The sequence below is a fragment of the Scophthalmus maximus genome, chromosome 5 (genome assembly GCF_022379125.1).
Source record: "Scophthalmus maximus strain ysfricsl-2021 chromosome 5, ASM2237912v1, whole genome shotgun sequence".
Taxonomy (NCBI): domain Eukaryota; kingdom Metazoa; phylum Chordata; class Actinopteri; order Pleuronectiformes; family Scophthalmidae; genus Scophthalmus; species Scophthalmus maximus.
The window spans coordinates 16253605-16273933 of record NC_061519.1 but is presented as its reverse complement, the minus strand read 5'-3'; the positions used below and the strand labels follow the sequence as shown (position 1 = coordinate 16273933).

The 20329-nt window shown below is 43.9% G+C and overlaps 1 protein-coding gene across 8 annotated transcripts in view; it reads left to right on the top strand.

Moving 5' to 3' along the window:
* Positions 1-20329, top strand: part of LOC118311152 (ephrin type-B receptor 1-B) — a 157971-nt gene that overhangs the window by 53952 nt on the left and 83690 nt on the right. For all 8 annotated transcript variants that reach the window (XM_035634732.2, XM_035634731.2, XM_035634726.2 and 5 more), the window contains 2 exons: positions 2231-2295; positions 15596-16277. In XM_035634732.2, coding sequence (XP_035490625.1) covers positions 2239-2295; positions 15596-16277 — 739 coding nt within the window. In that variant the 5' untranslated portion in view covers positions 2231-2238. The remainder of the gene's footprint in view (positions 1-2230; positions 2296-15595; positions 16278-20329) is intronic.

Genomic DNA, 20329 nt, shown 5'->3' with positions numbered 1-20329 from the left:
GGAAGCCCAGTGTGAATAAGGCTGTCATTGTATGTGTACACTGAAAATTGCTCTTTGCGTTGCCGGGTGAATGGGAACGTGCGTGTGTCCGTGTGTACGTCTTATACATTTTGTTTCTTGTGTATGAAAGTGAATAACCAAAGCTTATTGCTTTTATTTTCAAAGACCGTTTCTCCCAGTAACTGTAGATTGAGAATGAAAGGCCTCTATCCATCCTGCCGATGGCCTGTCACTCATCCTCAGTTGTTTATTTTCTATATTTTCATCAAGACCACTTGAACTGCATTCGACTGTTGGGTTCTCCGTCATTTGGAAGTTAAGTGAGACTCCAAATAAGAGACGGCTGCGGGTGTGTGCTTCCTGTAAAAGAGCAGGTAATGGAAAGATGCTGAGGGAGGAAACACTTCTGTGAACCGGGGCAACGTTGTGTCTTTGGATTTAATCAGAGTGAGATTCCTTCCTCATCAACAACACATGTTGCTTGCCAACCGTTTGCTTTGATAGCGGATAATGTCCAAGCCATAGACAGTGCAGCTGCAGTTCCTCTGATAATTCCCAAACACCCTATACTTATCTGCTGCAGATCATCACCCAGACAAACCATCCAATCCTCTGTCTCCCCGTCTTTATCTAGGTTGGCCACAGCAAACGCGTGTTGTGACAGGGGATGTCAAAGACGAAATATGCCCTGGTTCTCTCTTGATAAGATGGAAGGTTTAGGCCAGAGAATAAACTGTCTGTTACAAGTGAAATTATGAATATATCATTACACTGCTAAGGCCAACATGTCACACCACTTCATCACTCTATAAATCTGTGTGTGTGTGTGTGTGTGTGTGTGTGTGTGTGTGTGTGTGTGTGTGTGTGTGTGTGTGTGTGTGTGTGTGTGTGTGTGTGTGTGTGTGTGTGTGTGTGTGTGTGTGTGTGTGTGTGTGTGTGTGTGTGTGTGTGTGTGTGTGTGTGTGCGTGCGTGCGTGCGTGCGTGCGTGCGTGCGTGCGTGCGTGCGTGCGTGCGTGCGTGCGTGCGTGCGTGCGTGCGTGCGTGCGTGCGTGCGTGCGTGCGTGCGTGCGTGCGTGCGTGCGTGCGTGCGTGCGTGCGTGCGTGCGTGCGTGCGTGCGTGCGAGAGCTAGAGAGACCAGTTGTTTGTGATACTTCTCTCATCTTTCCTGGAGCCATGTCAAGGTTCCAGATTTCACTGTACCAACCAGGCAGATATTAATCAAAACAGGGATGACAAACTTCTTTGGTGAGCTGCCAGACTTATTTGTCTACAGTGTGTCACTGAGGATTAGTTTTGGGGGAGAGAGCAGCAGAGAACTTTGTCTTCTTATATTTCATATGGTGCCAGATATTGCAGCTTGGTTAGTAAGTCTGAAGGTGAGGTATATTCTTTCAAATCTCAATGGTTGAATTCCTTTTCTACACTTTTTAGTGCTTATTTTTTTGTTTTTACAACCTGTGTACAATATAGTTATCTTGGGTACACCTTGGTATTTTGTGCAAATGTTTACAAAAGCATAGAGACGTCTCCCCCCCTTCTTATTGCACCGCGTGTCTTGGAAATTTATGTATTTTCATGAATGTGGTTTGAGAGGAACAGACACAATAAGTACAGTACAGAGGACCTCTGTGCTACTAGTTTTCAGGGAATGTCCCCACTTGGGAGTAAACAAACTGCAATGGCTTGGTGTCGGAGGGCTCCCTTTGAATTTGTGGAGCCACTTTTGTAATGTTTTTTTTTTTTATTTTCAGGCTGAACAATGTGACACAGTTCAGCACTCGCACACAACCACATGTAAACTGATTCAGTGTTTCTCATGTGCTCACAAACAAACACCGATATAAAAATATCCACCAAATTTTCCTCAAACGACAGCATGCCGTGAAAATACGTGCACACACACAAACAAAGGCAGATTGAACATACTGTACTTCCACGCTCACACCGAGAGAGCACAACACAAAGCTCAGCATTTAACAGCATGACAGAGGCGCTCAGACGCTCCTCCCAGTGCCGAGGCTTCGTTTCCACGGCTCTTGTCTTAACGGAAGTCTCGCAGAGATGGATGGAACGCCGTGAAGGATTCAGCTCCTTCTCTGTTCATCGACGATAGTGTCAAGTGATCACTGAGAGTTCAGCTCTGTGGAGTGATACTCAAACAAGCTTTATCTGAGGCTAACCACTGTCTTTCCCTTTCTTTACCTCTCTTTTCCCCCTCTTTGCTGCAGAGACTGTGATGGACACTCGGGTGGCCACAGCTGAACTGGGCTGGACAGCATATCCTAATTCCGGGGTAAGTCTTTGGCAACACACTGAATGAAAACAGTTTCACAAGTCTGTCTTCAAACTCTCTCCGCTGGGAGAAGGAGAGCTCGGTAGTATGATGTGTAACATGAAACACAGTGCACATACAAGGAACCCTGTCAGACAGATAAATAGGCAGGATGGCAGGTAGGATGTGAGTTTATAGATTTAAGTAGTGCCCAATGTAGCTCCTATTATGAGTATTATTTTCTCTCTGTCCCGGCTCATAATGGCTTAATGACATAATGGGTCCATGTAAGTCCCAGAACACTGGACCTAAGTCCCTGTAAATGGAGGCTGGGGGGCTACCACAGACATAATTGTACTGTAATGATGCATTTGTGCAGGGAAGTGGAGGTATTAGGATGAAACGGGGCAGGAGGAGCTAGGAGGATGGAAACGCTGAAGGCTTTTTCAGATTTCAATAGAACTGTTTTTCAACTTTTTTGAAATGGAAATAGAATAAAGTGCCAAGTCACCAGAATGGGAACAGTGTTTTTGCCCACCCTCCCCCCCCCCCCCCCCCCCAGTAGCAGAAGTATGATTTCCCTATAACGTTAATGGACCTAAAGAGAATTTTAAGACCGTGTTCTCTGTGCTGTAATTAAATAATTCAATGAAAAGCTCCATAGACTCCAAAGCCCAACACTGATAACCTGGATCTGGCAGGATAGACGCGGACTATTTCCTGTATTTTCTGGGTCTTTAGGTCTTTATGAGGCATTTTACACACGTGTGAAGGGAGCATTTACTGCTCTTGAACAGAGCTTTAGCTCTGTTTGAACATCGGAGAGTGTGGCAGCTCACTTTTTTTGTCTCCCCGGAGAAGTACGGACAAAAAAAAAAAAACAGAACCCGGAGTAACCAAGGGTGTACATCAGTGTAACGATTCTGAAACTGAGACCAAAACTGAGCAGCTGATTATGTTGCAGCCAAACGTATTAAAACAAGGAAACAGTTTTCAAATTTTGGATTAACTAATAGCTAAGATGAAGAATTTACCTTACCTTAAGTCCCCTTATAGCTAATTAATTGTACACTGGCCTGTTAATGATCGGTTTGATATAAAGTAGAAACCAAAAAAGAAAAAGAAAAAACCTTAAATTCTTTACGCTTTCACTTTTGGCATTTTGCTACCGAACCTCAGTTTTCACACCAATACTGCAGATGTTTTTCTTGATATTTCCTTTTCCTCTGTGAAAAAGGAAATATCCAGTAAGACATACTGAGTAGAGACATCTACTGTGCTATTTCCATCGAAGCCGGCTCAGTACAGCAAGCCTCTGGGCACACGCAGCCTCTTGTCTGTGTTGAGCATGGTTTTTTAAGCTGCTCCTGCTGTAACAGTTCAGGCAGGGAGAGGCCTGCTGTGGGGAGAATGCACTCGTACCGCTCACTGGTGGAGCTCACCCTGCTACGCGGCTGTCTTGACCTTGCTGGTGGAGTGTCAGAGATGCAGCGTGATTTTGTAGGGTTGCACAATCGCACACAATCTCCCACATACGTATGGATTTCTCTTGTGTGGGAGCTAAATATATAATTATGTCAAACCTGCAGCACCACTCATCTGTGAGTGGTGCTGCAGGTGCACCGATGTGTTTGTGTGCAGTGCAGTTGATTTAGAAATCAGGTATTTAATAAATATTCGTCACATTCATGTATTGAGTGTGTCCATATCGTAAAGAACACATTGTCCATCAGTTACAAACTTTAAAATAATCAAGTGTATATTCATAACCATGACTGCGGCGGACACTTTGACCTGTTGTAGCGGTCAATCGCTGCTGAGTATGACTACACATGCTGGTGTCACATGCACAAGGTGTCAATTTGCTTCTGTTAGTGATTCGGATAACCTTCCTCTTGAACACACACCACACCAGAAAGGACGCACACACCAGTGTTTTGTCCCTGTGGGACACCTCATTAATGTCATTCAGTAACTCCTTCAAGAGTTCATAAGAAGTGTGTGTGTGTGTGTGTGTGTGTGTGTGTGTGTGTGTGTGTGTGTGTGTGTGTGTGTGTGTGTGTGTGTGTGTGTGTGTGTGTGTGTGTGTGTGTGTGTGTGTGTGTGTGTGTGTGTGTGTGTGTGTGTGTGTGTGTGTGTGTTCATATTTGGCTGACCCGATGGGTTAATTTTGAAGGATTGTAGAGGCAGTGTCATTAGTTCCAGCGGTGTAAACATGAGGACGTATCAGGGTTAGCCCACGTGAATGTATAATGGAGCAGCGGTATGCAAATGCACACTCTTATGTTAGCATCTGCTCGAGACGAGGAAAGCTTGTGTGTATAAGAGCTGGTTATATTCCTTCTTACCCTCTGTGGATTTTACCCACAGCCATTTCCATTTTTCTCTGATTCTGCCTCACCTCCATCTCTGAGTCAGCCCTCTCGTTCTCTTTTAACGCATGCACGCACGCACGCATGCAGACACACACACACACACACACACACACACACACACACACTCGCAAGTTTATACTTGCATGACAACAAAACAAAGCATGGGAAGTTACACTATATGGCAGCAACGAAGCTCGGTTGAAAACAAGGAACTGGATGGGAACCAAAGCTGCTCACTCCAGGGTTCGGACTTTGTGTAAAATTCAAAGTTACTAAAAAGTTCAACTTTAGAAGAACATTGTGTTCCATGTGGAAAAATGAAACCCACCAGTGACACAGTGAGAAAAAAAATGAAATTACATCCAATCCAGAGTGTTAACAGTCCACATTTCCTTCGTCACACATTAACTTAAATCATTTTGAAAACAAATACTGATTTGAAACGTGGTAGAGGGACAGGGAGAAATCTGGTCACTTCCCATATTAGCATGAGCTGGGGTTTTAACAGTCCAACCTATGTTGTGAATACAAACATGTTGTGATTCTGCTTGATTTATCACAGAAATCTGGTTTCCCAGGTGCATAATTCAAACATAGACATCGGGCAGAGGAAACGGTGAGGAAGGTGACATTTAAGGGGGGATTTTTAAGAGGTTAGGAAATGAAAATTAAATTGACACTCTGTGTTTTTGAAATGTAGGAGAATGCAGATGAGCCTGAAACAAGCACCATATTAAATAGCTAGAACTGCAGTGAGGGTCAAAATGATATTTAGCCGGCAGCACTATTCTACACTCAAGCCCACAGGAGGAGGCAGTGTTTGGCCCATTTGCTCCCATATACACAGTGGGCAGTTTATCACCCTGTTTCTTAATCTTCAATTTTCTTCTTCTAAAAATTTAGATAAGAGGGGACCAGAAAGAACAAAGTTTAATTTTGGGGTGTAGTGAGGGAGACAGGAAGAGAATGAGGGTGAGAGATTAGAGGACCGGAGAAGAGTTAATATGGTAGTGTGGCTAAAAGGGTTGCAGGATCAGCAAGGGGGGGGTCCAGGAGGGATTAGGGGGAACCGGAGTGAGGGAGGGTTAGAGATCAATTGTGTGTGAAAGGGGCAAAAAAACGAATAAAGGGGTGTAGCCCAGAAACATTCAGCCGTGGGTGTGCGTGTGGAAGAGAGCTCGGGTTAACTCATGTGACTCTAGGAGGTCACAGACACAGTCCAGGCTTTAAGGTGAGAGCCTTGAAGGAAGGGGGTGCTCGGGGGGGAGGTAGAGGGTCAGCTGGGTGGCGACAGCTGTGCTGACAGAGGCTGTGGGTGCTGTCGAGCGTGGAGAAACAGGGCAGGCTCGGGGCACAGAGGGATAAAGAGTGGGCCAAGTGAGCAGAGAGAGGGGTGTGGAGGATAAATCCTGCGGAACACAACGGACAGGAAAAGGCACGAGGAGGGAGAGAGAATCAAAAGGATAAAGAGGAGATTTTGGAGAAATCCCTTTTGTTGCAGGTGCAAGAGGAGGCATGGAGAAAGAATTGATTTCACCCTGACATGTTTGTATTTACACTCCCTTGTATTTACACATGCGGGCTCGTGTGTGCTCAGGCATACACTTGAGTGCCTGAGTGTACTGTTGCACATCTACAGCTGCGTGGGTGTGTGCCACTGCAGGTGCTGAGGAGAGGCGCGCCCCGCCTGGCTCCCCCCGCCGCGCCCCTGAGCTCCAGCAAAGCTCCCGTGGGCCTTAACTGGACAGGTGTCAGCATACACTCAGCGTTTCCTAAAGAGCACAGATAGATCCACAATGGCCGTCTCACCATATGCTGACCACACTCAATACACTTCAATTATTCATATACCCTGACAGACAGACAGACAGGCCGGCAGTGATTCAACATGGGGTATGGGAACAGGGGGCGAGATAGTACATTGAGGAAGAGCAAAAGGTAGAGAGGAATGAGAAAAGGGTTGATTGAATGTCGACAGTATGAGTCAGAGGGAGATAGGAAAAAAAAAGAAGCATAGGTTGAGTGAGCAGGAGTGAGAAAGAGGGAGACATGGAAGGAGGTGAACTCTGAACCTGCAGAGCCTGAGCTGAAATGGAACGAGGAGAGCAAAAACCGAAACAGTGAGTCATGCCGGCTGCACCTGAGCAGCCACGTGAGAAGAGTGCCTTCATTTCATGCATGCACACATACAATAAATAAATGTACATGTGTATTTTTATATTTAATACACGTGTACATCAGACATTGTCACGTCAGTGTGAGTCCTGTTTCATTTTACCTCCCCGGTTACTGAGTGTGATTCCCTTGTGTAGCCGCACAGCTCAATTCGCTTTGAGCTCAGGAGTCTCCGCTCAGCGTGACGACTGGAAGACAAGGAATCACTTAGATCAAAACTGTCTTTTCTGTTTGAGTTTGTTTGTGTGTCTGCTGCTCTGTGTCTGGGCATTTGTGTGTCTAAGTTATTATGTTAGGCCGTGTTTTCTGTTGAACCACTCCCCGGGTATATTTCAGCTCTAGACCTTTGTATTTTTGCAGGGGTGATTTCTTCCAAAACTCATTTGCAAGGGAGACAGGGCCAAAACAAAGCAGCGGCTACTTGTACTGTGGAGAGTGCAGACAAATAAAGTCTTTGTGCAATACAAAATTGAATATGGTCAAAAGCTAAAGATCCGGCTGGTTGGAAATTGTGTGCCACCTTTTCTTAATTTTCTATTTTCCCCTTTGGAATGACATGGGGCTACACCTCAAATATTGATTTCCTTCCCCTCGATATTTCACATGTAAACATTCTCTTGGATGTATTAGGGACCAAGGAGATTTTTTTTGGTTCATCAAAGAATAAATAAAAGAACCAAATGATAGAACTAGGGCAAAAACATATACATATAAAAATCTGTATCGAAAGGACAAATTAGTCTTAATTTGTTATGATTTGGAGGAGTGTGAAGTAGTGGCTATAGAGGCTGTCTGACTTAAGTGTGGGGAAGTTATTGTGTGTCTATATCAGTACCTGCTATATCAGCAGTCCTTCAGAGCTGGTGGAAACAGCAGTAAATCCCCCTATTCCCGCCCTCCGTCTTTTGTTTTTTTCGCCACGCTGACTCTGTGTCTTTTTTCCTGCTTTTCGCGACTCCAGCTTGTCTGTCCCAAGAGCTCGGAGTTCCTTTTCGCTCTATCTTCGCTTAACCAACAACTTCCTCTCGGCCTCCCCAGCCCTCTCACTGACTTTGTGTCTGGAGGATGGGGCTGTCAGGTGTCCTGCTTTGCAGGATTGTTAAACACACACATACACACATGCATGCCGTGAGACAGGGAGCCCTTTGCATCCAAAAGCCTTGATACCCTGCCATTCTCCTGTCCCATCCTGACACGCTCTTTGTGGTTTTGTCCCCAAATGGCCTCGCCTTGGGCCACAGGGGGCCAGGGAGCCTGCAGGGTGACAGCTTTCACTGCCGTCTTTTGCTTTTCTCTCACTCCCTTTACTTCTTCTAATCATATTCCATTTCTGTTCATCATTTTCATACCTCTCGTACGCTCTAAATAATGTAAGTTCTTCCTCTCGACATTTCGTCCTCTTCCTCTCCGAATTTCTCTCGCTCTTCTTCATCTTCAACTTTTAGGCTTTTCATTTTTCCTCTCTTTCTTCTTTCCAACAGTGTCCTTTCATTTTGGCAGTCAAAAATTGTTAATTGGAGACCACTGGCAATTATAATTACTGCTGTAGTTGAAAATGTTCATGTCGATGCCAGAAGACGTGAAACATTCAGTAGATTAAATGTTCCTAAAATAATCAGTCCTACAGATCATCACAAAACTTTACTTAAACAAAACTTACACATTACTAACTTGTCTGTTTCTCTTATGCCAAGCAACCTTGTAACTCCTACACCATCCACAAATTTTTGTGAATTATGCTCAACTTATTTATTAGTTCTCTTTTTTTAATATATTCTGTAGGAATGATATGGCCGAATTATCTTCAGTTAATATATTTACGTGTTATTATTCTTTGGTGAAAAAAAAACAAACAAACATTTGTGGTCCTGTTCAGCCCACTGTTGGGTGTAAACCACAAGTTGTGTTTAGTTACACCTACACTATCTTGGCGGTTTGTGTTTTTACTCGCAGCAACCAGCATGCAATTAAAAATGCAAGTGTTAATAATGAGATTACGAAATTTGGATGGAGGAGTGGGAGAGGAAAACGCCGGGGTGGATTGTTCACTTGAATTATGTGCATCACTTTCAGGATCTAGGTAAAAGGCCACTTGGGAGCATGTAATGAGACCGAGTTGCAAATAATGAGCAGACACAGTATATTTCTTAGACAGTATAAATTAACATTCAGATAAAGTTTGGAATGAAAACCGCGAGTACCAGCAAAAAAAAAAAAATGCCTTGGATAGTTATGTTAATACGAGGCAACATCTATATGAACTCAGTTGCTTAGCACCTCAGTTTAATAGTTGCACACAAATTTAGGCGTAATGACTGGGCCATGGGCGTGGTCAGGGAGATCTTCAGTGAGTCTCGTGCCGACGCAGACGGACAGAGATCTATCTGCGCTCAGTCAAACTGTGTGACTGTAATTATAGAGTGGCTGGGATCTGGCAGGACTGGGAGTGTTTCAGACATCACCATTTCCTCCCCATCCATCACATTCAGCCAGGCGGAACTAGGCCTCAGATGCACCGAAAAATAATCATTCCCATGCAACTGGTCTGACAGCAGCCCTCATTCAATAACACAGCTGATCAGAAATGATAATAACAATCATGCCACTGCATATTTTAAAAGATGCAGTTTGATCGTGTGTGTGCGTGCGTGCGTGCGTCTGTGGGAGATGAGGCGTAGCATTCATAATATGTGAATTTACAAGAGACTATGAGCATGTGTCTCAAAGCTTGTGTGGGAACGTGAGTTAATGAAGCTGCAGTAATTGTCAGCAAAGCAAACCAACTGTTGGTTTATATGACATGTCCATTCTGTTGACTTCAAGGAACAGACCCAAAGGTTGAAAGGCAAATATCCTCATTAAGTCAGTGGGATTTGAAAAAGCCTGCGGAAAGAAATAAAGCTTCCTGGTGGCAGTGAGCTTTGCAAAATGAGAAGAGCATCTTTCAGCAGGGGTATGTAGAGTCTATCCCTCTCTCAGCTTTTCATGTCCAGCTATAATCCACTGTCCTTCTGAGACCTTGGCCTTTACATACCTGTCAATGTGAATTTCACTTACTCCTTTGCCATAGCTTTTTTTTCTTTTACTCTCCTGTTTCATCATTAATTACTCATTCAATTCATGCCTAATTATAAAAAAAAAAATGAATTAATTGAAGGTACACTTTCCATGCCTCAATACAATGTTGGGTTGTCATGAATAACAAATAGGGTCATTATTGAAATGTCCATCCCAAGCCTGCATTATGTAAAGCAATCTCCTGCTTGCCTCCACCCACATGCTTTAGTCCCGCAATGATAGATGAACAGACAACTCTTCGGTAGAAAGTGCTCACATACTTGCCTGCCGTTCTTCGCCATTCGGTTGGTGGAAATACTAGATAAACACAATAAAGTCCCAAGATACTTTTGGGAACACATGGGGAGACAAAGGAAGCTACTTCTCCTACCGTGTGTATTCTGTTGAAGGGTAAGCTCAAAGTCATGTGCTTTAAAACAGAAGGGCACAAGAAAAAAAAAAAGTTAAATAACAGAGGTTATTTGGGGCAAAGTCAAGGGGAACACGGTAACAGTGGAGCAGTGCAATTTGGCCTTTCCTGTTTTTATTAAATGCATCTTATGCCCTTGGTCTTACTGTAAAAGTCCACCATCAGATTTAGGATAGCTTTTTGACGTCTATTCAAGAAATACTTGGCATGTGCTCAACTACTATTTGCCATGGCATTTTGCAGACCTTTCTAGGATGAGGAGCTTTAGATGTGGAAACGCTCTGCGGCGCTCACCATCCATCTGTGCTCACTGTCTGAGCATGCAGCCGTATTAAGTGGTGCTGATGGATTTGACTGTGACTGTGACTCCACCGAGGATCAGACAGCAGACTGGAGGTTAAAGATCAGCCCAATAGATGCTTCTCTATTCAAGTCTCCTTCTCGTGTGAATTGACTGAGGTTGAATGATGAGCTGAAAGTAGTCAAGACTCATCTCTATGTACGTGCACGCCCGAGCCCCGAACCAGATGCACTGCCGCCAAGTGTTTTGGCTGGTTTGTATGATTGAGGGCACATAGAGTTACAGTACATCGGGAGAGAAGTTGTATTACTCATACCTCATTTTTGAATTTCATTTTGTGGCAACCATTGGCCCCTTTCCACCAAATAGTCCCAGGGGAAAAAATGGAACTCCATGAGCAAAACTCCGGAGATAGGGTCCAAATTGAATGCACTCTTGTGTGCGTTCCCAAAGCATCTGAAGAATCACAAAGGGACATTTTAAAGTCTCCATAAGGACACAGCAGCTTTTCCAGAGTCAGTGACAAAACAACAACACAGGGTCATTGTTGCTCTTTCTTGTCAACTGCGGTGCAACTCTTTAAACCGATTTGGGAAAAGAAACCTGCACAAGTAGAGGGAGAGACTGAAAATGTTAAAATGGTCAAACACAGCTTCAAACTGACGGTTTTATTTTTATTTTTGGAATTCTGTTCCAGTGGATCACTATTTGCACACTGTCTTTATCTAACTCTTTATTACAATAGCTAGTTTAAATGTTGATGAGCATTTCAAGGAAGTCTCATTTCTATTTATAATATCGGCACAAGTGGCAGCCACTGCTGATTTGTGTGTGCAAAACTGCTGTGGACAACTTTTATGCTTATGTTCGACCAGTCAGCTTGCCAAAAATTTCAAAGATAGCTTCTCGGCCATCAGACAGTACGACCCCCCCCCCCCCCCCCCCCCCCCCAACTCACCCCCAGGTGGACAGGAAGTACAGTTGTAAAGCAAGTAAAGTTCCCGACCTCTATAAATGTTCCTGAAAATGAAGATTCCCCAGGCGGAAAAAAGGGGCATTTAATGACCTTTTTGTACTATTTCCAGAGCAGTCCTATTCTCCGTTGGTTTCGTTATGTCATGATCATGCCTGATGGAGTCCTGCGGTGTGCATACGGTGGCTCCTGTCCTGTTCCCACCACGCCTGCTCCAAATGACTCATTAGTCCAGTCCATTTCTCCCGCTATTGTCCACAGGTGATACGTCCGTCTTCGGATAGGTTGGCCCTCTGACTGACTTGCTCTTAGCTCACCGCTGGATGCTGTCGTCCTCTCGAGCGAGGCTGTGGCCATCTGAGCCGCTCTGTGTTATTTTAGCCTTTGAAGGTAATGGCAGGAGATCAATGTGATGAATGGCCTTTATGAGGGAAGAGTATCGATAGCTGATGGCAGCGAACTGAGGCTGTGGGAAGGGGAGCATCAGCCTGAATATATTAACGCTTCTCCTTGATTTTCTCTCCTCTCCCGTAGTTTTTCTCCCTCGCTTTCTCTCTTTCTTTCCTCCAGCCTCTGTTCTCCAACTCCAGCTTGCTGTGACTGATCATTAACACAAACATTAAGTGCGCCGTGAATCCATAGCTTCTCCATCTCTTCGCTACTGCCCATAAAACAGAGGAGCCATTATGACACACAATGACCACACTCGACAATCAGGGGCAGGGGGAAGAGCGTCTCCTATAGAACTGGCGAAGCAAAGCTTTTAGAGTGGAGCCAACGGCTACATCTGGTTGACGTTACAATGAGCGTTGTGTATAGAGGCTGTAAATATTTGTCTGGTGATTCATCAGTGAGAAAGTTTGAGATGAGTGATGCGGAAAAAGTATGTACAGTGAAAGTAACTGACTCTCTATAATAGTCTCTATTATTAGATATATTATTATTACATTTTACAATTTCATGATGTTTTCAATTAATCATATCTATTCTATTTTGTTTTCTTGTAAATCTAAATTGTATTTTATAGAAATACAGTACGTATTCTCTTCTCTTCTCGAGATTAACTTGCATAATTACATCGTACCCCTACTAATTCCCTTAATCAGATTTCACATGACTTAATGACCATATCGTCCTTGTAGCCACATTTTATCCTATTTTCATCTAGTTAACACCATTTAGCTTTATTTTATTTATAAAAATATTATACTTGATATTTTCAATGTATGAGCTCAGTGCTGTTAAAGGGCTGTATGCTTTTTTATTATAAACATCTCAACAAGCATTGGTGTACAGTCCATTGTTAAAGGCTCTGTTTCTATCATAACTTGTTATTCACATCCGGTGTCGCTCTGTGATTTCCTGCCTGACTGCCACAAACAGAGCGCCATCTCTTATCTCTTGAACGTATGGGAGATCTTCAGCATGAAACGGATGCGGTGGCATGGTACAAAGGGGAAAAGCACTCAGGAACATAAAGATAATCACACTCCCCCGCACCTCGTTCATCTTCAGCTGATATGAATGATACATGCAACACACATCTGCGCTTAGGTCCATAATGCATGGACTAAATATACACAGCATAGGACTAACTGTGCTACTTCATACACAAATCCTTGAAAAGGAAAACGGAGGCAAGGACGAGGGAATTCCATTATCAGTAAGGTGACAGGTGATGATGCCTCCCCTCTTCTCCCTTCTCTGGCAAGGTCAGAGATGTGTCACAGAGTGCAAGAGACAGATTCCATTCAAATGATCTAAAAGGTCTGGGAGAGTGCAAAGAACTGGAAATATGAAGCCCTAGACATAGTGCTGACGTGACCGTAGAACATGTGCTGCAAACATAGATAGTGTCCTTGCTTCCTAGATGCATGATTCAATGCTGTTACAATTTTGTTATCAGAACAGGATAACGATAAAGACGCGAAAGGACATGCCAACGTTAATTACAGAGTAATCAAATGTTTTGCACCTGCAGAAGCAGAAATGTGGCGTGTAGCCTCAAGCTCTTCAGCAGCAAAACAGCAAATCAATATGTGGTCGGTAAACCATCAAATTATAGGCAACATGTTCTTGGAGCGCTCGCACACACACACACACTCACTCACTCACACACACACACACACACACACACAACGACACAGACATCAACAGCAGATGATTACAAAGCACTGAAAGGATAAGAGGACATTGTGTCGCAAAATTTGATTTCTGCTACGTAACTGACGCACCTGTAATAGTTTTGTTTGTATTTGACACAGTGATGGTGCGACTGAAAATCCACGGAGGAGGAAAAAAAGAAAATGTACTTCATTATTATATGAGCCAATGAATTTCTGGACAGATTTTAGATGGGCATTATCGGAGACGCCTCGGGCCTCACTCTGGCGTGAAAGATGGTGGTCATTTGGCTAGACGAGGCGTGGAGAGGACCCCCTCCTAGACTGGAGCAGACGGGTGCAGAGGAGCCTAGGGCTGGCTGTATTAATGAACAGGCAATGCTGAAAGGGACAGGTTCCCGTAATGCTGATGAATGGTCATTACAGAGCAGAGACGAGAGGAGATGGGGAGAAGAGCAGAGCAGAGTGGGCACAGAGGGAGCAGTGGTGGAAAAAAGCTTTCATTTGCACCTCAGATTTGTGTAAACTCATTTATCATGTCAACAGTGTCACGGTTCCCCACGTGTCTTCTCCCCCCTCCCTCTGCTGGCTCCCACCTGACCCGAAACCTTCTTGTTTTTCCTCCAGATGTTCTCCTTGGGCCAAATCATTTCAAAATCCACATTGTTCTTTTGTTTATTTACAAACCCCACATTCACTGGAAATATACCTCCTGTAAATGTCAAAGGAAATATACCTCCTGTAAATCTCAAATCGCTTTATGGACCCATCTCATAAGGATTGACAATCTTTTGACCATCATTTGACCGGTTTGGAGTCTTCTCCTCTCCATTAGGCCTGATTGAGCTCCCGGGGCACTAAAGGTCAGAGGAAGGAGGAAGCACCAGAAGATATACGCACAAAAGAAACATGAACTGACTGGAGGCCCACTCACAACACTATAGACCTCATTAGCTTCTATTCGCCTACATCTGTTTGGATCACCGGTGGTGTGTGTGTGTGTGTGTGTGTGTGTGTGCGTGTGTGTGCGAGTAATTTGAAAATTGTTTAAAATCTCTGTGGGGCTTTTATGTGACTGTCAATGCAAATAGCCGGTTTGTTTTTGTGTCCACTCCGCTGCTGTTTGCCAAAGTATAACCCTTATGAAAAAAATTAACTTTTCAAATTAAAACACTGTACTGACTGGACAGCAAGCTCCTATAGGCAAGCTTTTTATCTCAGTAATTCCTGTCAAATATTCACGGCACATTTTCATCAGGATTTGGCGCACTGAGGTAATACCTCCACTGCTGCTGATGCTTATCCAAAACACTGTGTGGGTCACACCTGCAAAAAAAAAAGAAAAAAGGCTTGTATTGTATTTCAGCTAATGCCTTTCCATCATGCTGCCATGTAATAGTCGCCATCTGTCTAATTGAAATTCATTAGTGCATAATCTTGAATTTGTTACACACCTTATTTTATAATGCGTCGACTCAGTTCCGAGCCACACTGGCATAGGTGGCTAATGGCAGCACGTCCCGAGTAATTACTGGCCTTGTGCTTTACAGTGGTATAACACATACTAGAACAAGACCGCAAAGTCGTGTGTTTGCTGTTGCTGTGCTTGAGAAACAGTTTATGATTCAGAAAAGAGACATTCGTGCATTCTCCATGCATGAATAAGCCCCACGGCTCGACAGCCTGATTCCTTTCTGTTAATCCAGGAAGAAGACGCAAATTTGGTGCCTTAGGGAGATTACTGATATGTGTACGAATTCTCTGACACTCAGCCAATATTAGCTTTCTCGATCAACGAATGAGGAACAACCACAGCCTTGTCGCTGATGATTACTAATCACCTGTTTGCACTCTTCTCTCCTTCTCTCGCTTTTTTTCTTTCTGTAGTGGGAGGAGGTGAGTGGCTATGACGAGAACCTCAACACCATCAGGACCTACCAGGTGTGTAATGTCTTCGAGTCCAGTCAGAACAACTGGCTCCTCACCACCTTCATCGATCGGCGCGGAGCACAGCGCATCTATGTGGAAATTCGATTCACTGTGCGTGACTGCAGCTCCATCCCCAATGTCCCTGGCTCCTGCAAGGAGACATTCAATCTCTACTACTACGAGACTGACGCCGTCATTGCCACCAAAGGCACAGCCTTCTGGATGGAGGCCCCTTACCTCAAGGTGGACACAATCGCCGCAGACGAAAGCTTCTCACAGGTGGATTTTGGTGGGCGCCTGATGAAGGTCAACACAGAGGTGCGGAGTTTCGGCCCACTGTCCAAAAACGGCTTCTACCTGGCGTTTCAAGACTATGGCGCCTGCATGTCTCTGCTGTCGGTCCGAGTCTTTTATAAGAAGTGCCCAAGTGTCGTCCAGAACTTTGCAATCTTCCCAGAGACTATGACTGGGGCTGAAAGCACCTCCCTGGTCATCGCAAGAGGGATCTGCATCCCCAACTCGGAGGAGGTAGATGTTCCCATTAAGCTCTACTGCAACGGAGACGGAGAGTGGATGGTTCCTATCGGCAGCTGCACGTGCAAGGCCGGATTTGAACCTGACAATGGCAACGTGTGTCGCGGTGAGTAATGAGTAGAACTTGATACATTTGTCACAAACATCCTATTGTTGCTCTTTGAGATTTACCTCTGCTTGTCACAAGCACCTAACTTTTACTTTTCATCACTGACTCTCTTTTGAAACGGACGGCTCGTAATAGAACAAATCACTTCATTGTAGACAGGAGACACAAATTTATTCTATTTTAGGCTTGCATATAACAGCGCACCAGCATACCTTGGATCACAGATTTTCCACATCATTGGAAGGGCTGAATTGACGGTTTCATGCGTTTTGCTGAGCACGATGTGCCTTTTTCCTGCCTTGATCACATGTACCTCCTGCATACTGGAAAGGCACATTAGCATTGATTCTTAAGCTGTAGTGAATGCGCGGCCTCTGTGCAGCATACTTTGCAGCTGGCAAGATGTTTGATTCTGCCTCAGTAGGATCGAGACCAAGTTGTGAGGAACAAGTAATAGCAGGCATTTAAAGACGAGGTTAATCTGTGTTTTCTGTTCCAGCTGTCACTTGCTCGCTCTTTTTGTCTGCCCTCTAATGCACCTTCGCGCTCTGCACCCTGCTATTCTGACACACTCCCAATTTTACACACACTCGGGCACCCACACAAAGAGAAAATTTCCTCAAGGTGTCTGATGATAATATGTGTCGCTTGGGGCTCTGAGTGTGGTGCAGTATTGGTTGGCCTACCTCTAGAGGTTAGCGGGAGAGTGTGTGGAGCCCAGATAAGATTGATTGACGCACATCCGCTCTGATCAATAAACAGATATGAGAGTGCCACATATCTACAAAGCATACTCTGTGTGACTGTGTCTACTGTATCCTTCTCGCATCGCTCTATATCAAGCACAAAGCACACACACACACACACACACACACACACACACACACACACACACACACACACACACATACACACAGGGCTGAGGTGGAATGACTTTCAAATGCAAATGACCAGGTAAGATTGGTTGCCTCGAGTCAGCTCTTCACCAAAAGTTTTCCTTTCAGCTATTTTTGTCAGCTCACCAAGTGTGAATATTTACCAGTCATTTCATCTTGACTTGTTTAGATTATTATATTTTGTTTCAGTGCAAGGTACATTTTAATTACACATTCTAAAAGGAACCTAGATACCTACCAGAAAAAAAGTTGCAATGCTAAGATGAGATAGACGCTAATGTCTCAGTGGGAAATTTGCCTTTGACATCAGACTGTTGGCAGTATAAAAAACACATTGAAACACTAAAAACACAGTTGTCCATCACACGCTCATTTACATTGATAAAATGACTTATATTTTATCAATGTATATTTAGTCCATAAAACAGTAGTCAACAACACACACACACACACAAACAATACACACTCACTATTATGATAAACATTTCTGAAAAAAAATCACTGTATGCTAGGCTTTAAATTATAGCTTGTGGAAATGTAACATAACGGAAGGATTTGGAGAAAAAAAAATGTCAAGGGAGGGAGTTGTTAGTGTGTAGAAAGTAGTACGGACCTGAGAAATGTAGTGTAGGTTGACCTAAGCCTCAGGACGTACACACAGAAGCGACTACAAGAACGCATTCATAGAGAAAAACAACAAGACAGAAGGAGATCAACAGATGATGTTGCCATTTTTATCTCTCAAAACCAGCTCACTCTCTGGAGACTCATATGTATCTGTTTGCCTCATCTCCACGGAGAGCCCCTCCAGTAGGAGCATTCTCAACCTTTTATTTTCTGTGCAGTCTCTTTTCATGGGCTTGTAATCTGCTGTTTAAACTGGGGAATCTAACCTTAAAGTGCTTGTGGAGGCTGAGTACTATGGGCAACCAATCAATTGGGGGTTGGTGCAATAACATGGCCTCAGCACTGGTTCTGAAGTAATTGGCCATTAGAGATGAAGTAACACGAAAAGGAACAAAAAGAAAATGCAGTTTCATGCTGAAATAATTCCCCTCATTGAGAGCAACATGAGAGGGGAAGGTATCACTTTGGAAAGGGGAAAAGCACTGTGGTGCTTAAAAGCACCGTTGGAAAGGGACTACATTTTTAATAGAGTGAACGGTTAAATGTGACACCACAGGTCACATTTGTACAGCACTTGTGCAGTAAACACATGCACACACACATACACACACGCACGCACGCACGCACACACACACACATACACACACACACACACACACACACACACACACACACACACACACACACACACACCAATGGTGTATTTATGGGGCAATTTGGGTTCCACTATTTTGCTCAGTGGCACTTATACACGTGGAATGGAGGCGGCGGGAACTGAGCGACTGTCCTTCCAATTAGCTGACGGCCTTCTCTTTCCTCCTGAGCCACAGCTGCCCTGCTGAGACATTGCTTTCGTTTGAGTTATCTGATTTTGTGTTACAGTATTGTCAGAATAGAGAGAACATAAAGGGTTTAAGTGCTTAACAAAGTGATGTGTGAAAGTGTGTAAAAACTCTCCAGTGGTCGCATTTATGCACTGAGGGTGTGGGAACATAAACGTCATACATAAACATTTACTCGTGTGTCTTGGCAAACATACAGTTCCCTGGGTCACAGTCACAAAGCGTGCTAATCAAATGCGTAGCATATCGATGCATAGTGAAAAGCAAATGTAGTGAAAGTTGATAAATATGTTTTCGGTGGCATATGAATCACTTTTTACTTGCTTAATTTGTGAGTCATTTAATCCGACAGGGGGAATAAGCTTAATTGCACCTGGGTGGGCTTGAGTGTGTTTATGGGTTTAACTGCTCTGTGTGTGTGTGTGTGTGTGTGTGTGTGTGTGTGTGTGTGTGTGTGTGTGTGTGTGTGTGTGTGTGTGTGTGTGTGTGTGTGTGTGTGTGTGTGTGTGTGTGTGTGTGTGTGTGTGTGTGTGTGTGTGTGTGTGTGTGTGTGTGTGTGTGTGTGTGTGTGAGTGAGTGAAAGAGGGAGAGAGAGTCCCGTACCTGATCACAACTTCTCTAATCTATATGTTTTAATTAGTGACATGAAGCAGTGTGTGTGTGTGTGTGTGTGGCCTGCTGTTAGTTGGGCAGAGAGACCATGTAGAGCGGTGCTCTGTAACGATGATGCCAGCATGCCATCCTCATTACCAGCTCCCCAACTCCCACACAAGCCATTTGGGTATCCCCCTCTCCTTCTCTGTCTCTTTCTCTCTCTTCCTCTCTCTCTCTCTCTGTCTCTCTCTCTCCACCCTTGGCTATGTAAGCAATCTGCTTAATATTTTATCACCTCCCTGTTAAATCGAGCGGAGACACAAATAGCACCCCACTACCTCCACCAACACAGAGTGTGTGTGTTAGTGTCTAGGAAAGACTGATTTGATCGGTTAACTGAACACTCTCATGGTTGTTGTTGTGGTCTCCAGCTGAGTGATTGATATAATCACCTTGATTAGGTTCACTTTACATCCATCCCTGCACATCTTTTTTTTTTTTAATCTGATGTAATCATTTATCATTTTAATGCTCCTTGTATTCCCATATATAAAGTGATTAAAACTCCCTGGTAAGCTAATTATTCAGATGTTTAAACTCCTAAAAGTGAATGATGTGGCATAAATTGCTTCAGAGTAAACAGGGCTAAATTACTGACTATGAAGAGCTATTCAATACGTTGGACTCCCTCTTCTTCACTTCGCTGTTAACACTGTTTCCTTATGAGGAACAACATTTTATTTGCCGGCTGCTGATTTATTTTTTGAGGCCCAGAGACTGTTGTCTTTCCTAACCATGCCCAAATTGTTGATCCTGTTCATACCTGGCATTTAGGTTCATCTTGGCGATCGGAAGGTTCAGTTCAGTGTTAACACCTACTCATCTGACTTCCTCTGACCGGCTACAGTTTTATGATGAACCAAAAATATTTGTACTCTTCTCAGTGTTTCCCATATATTGATTTCATTCCCATCCAAAGCACATAGCTGCACTGAGTCTCCTCTCTGGGCTGGGGGCAGAGAGGAGTAAAACCATTAGAAAAAAAGGAGCAGAAAGTGTGAAGTGTATTTGAACGAATAAAGGACGGTGG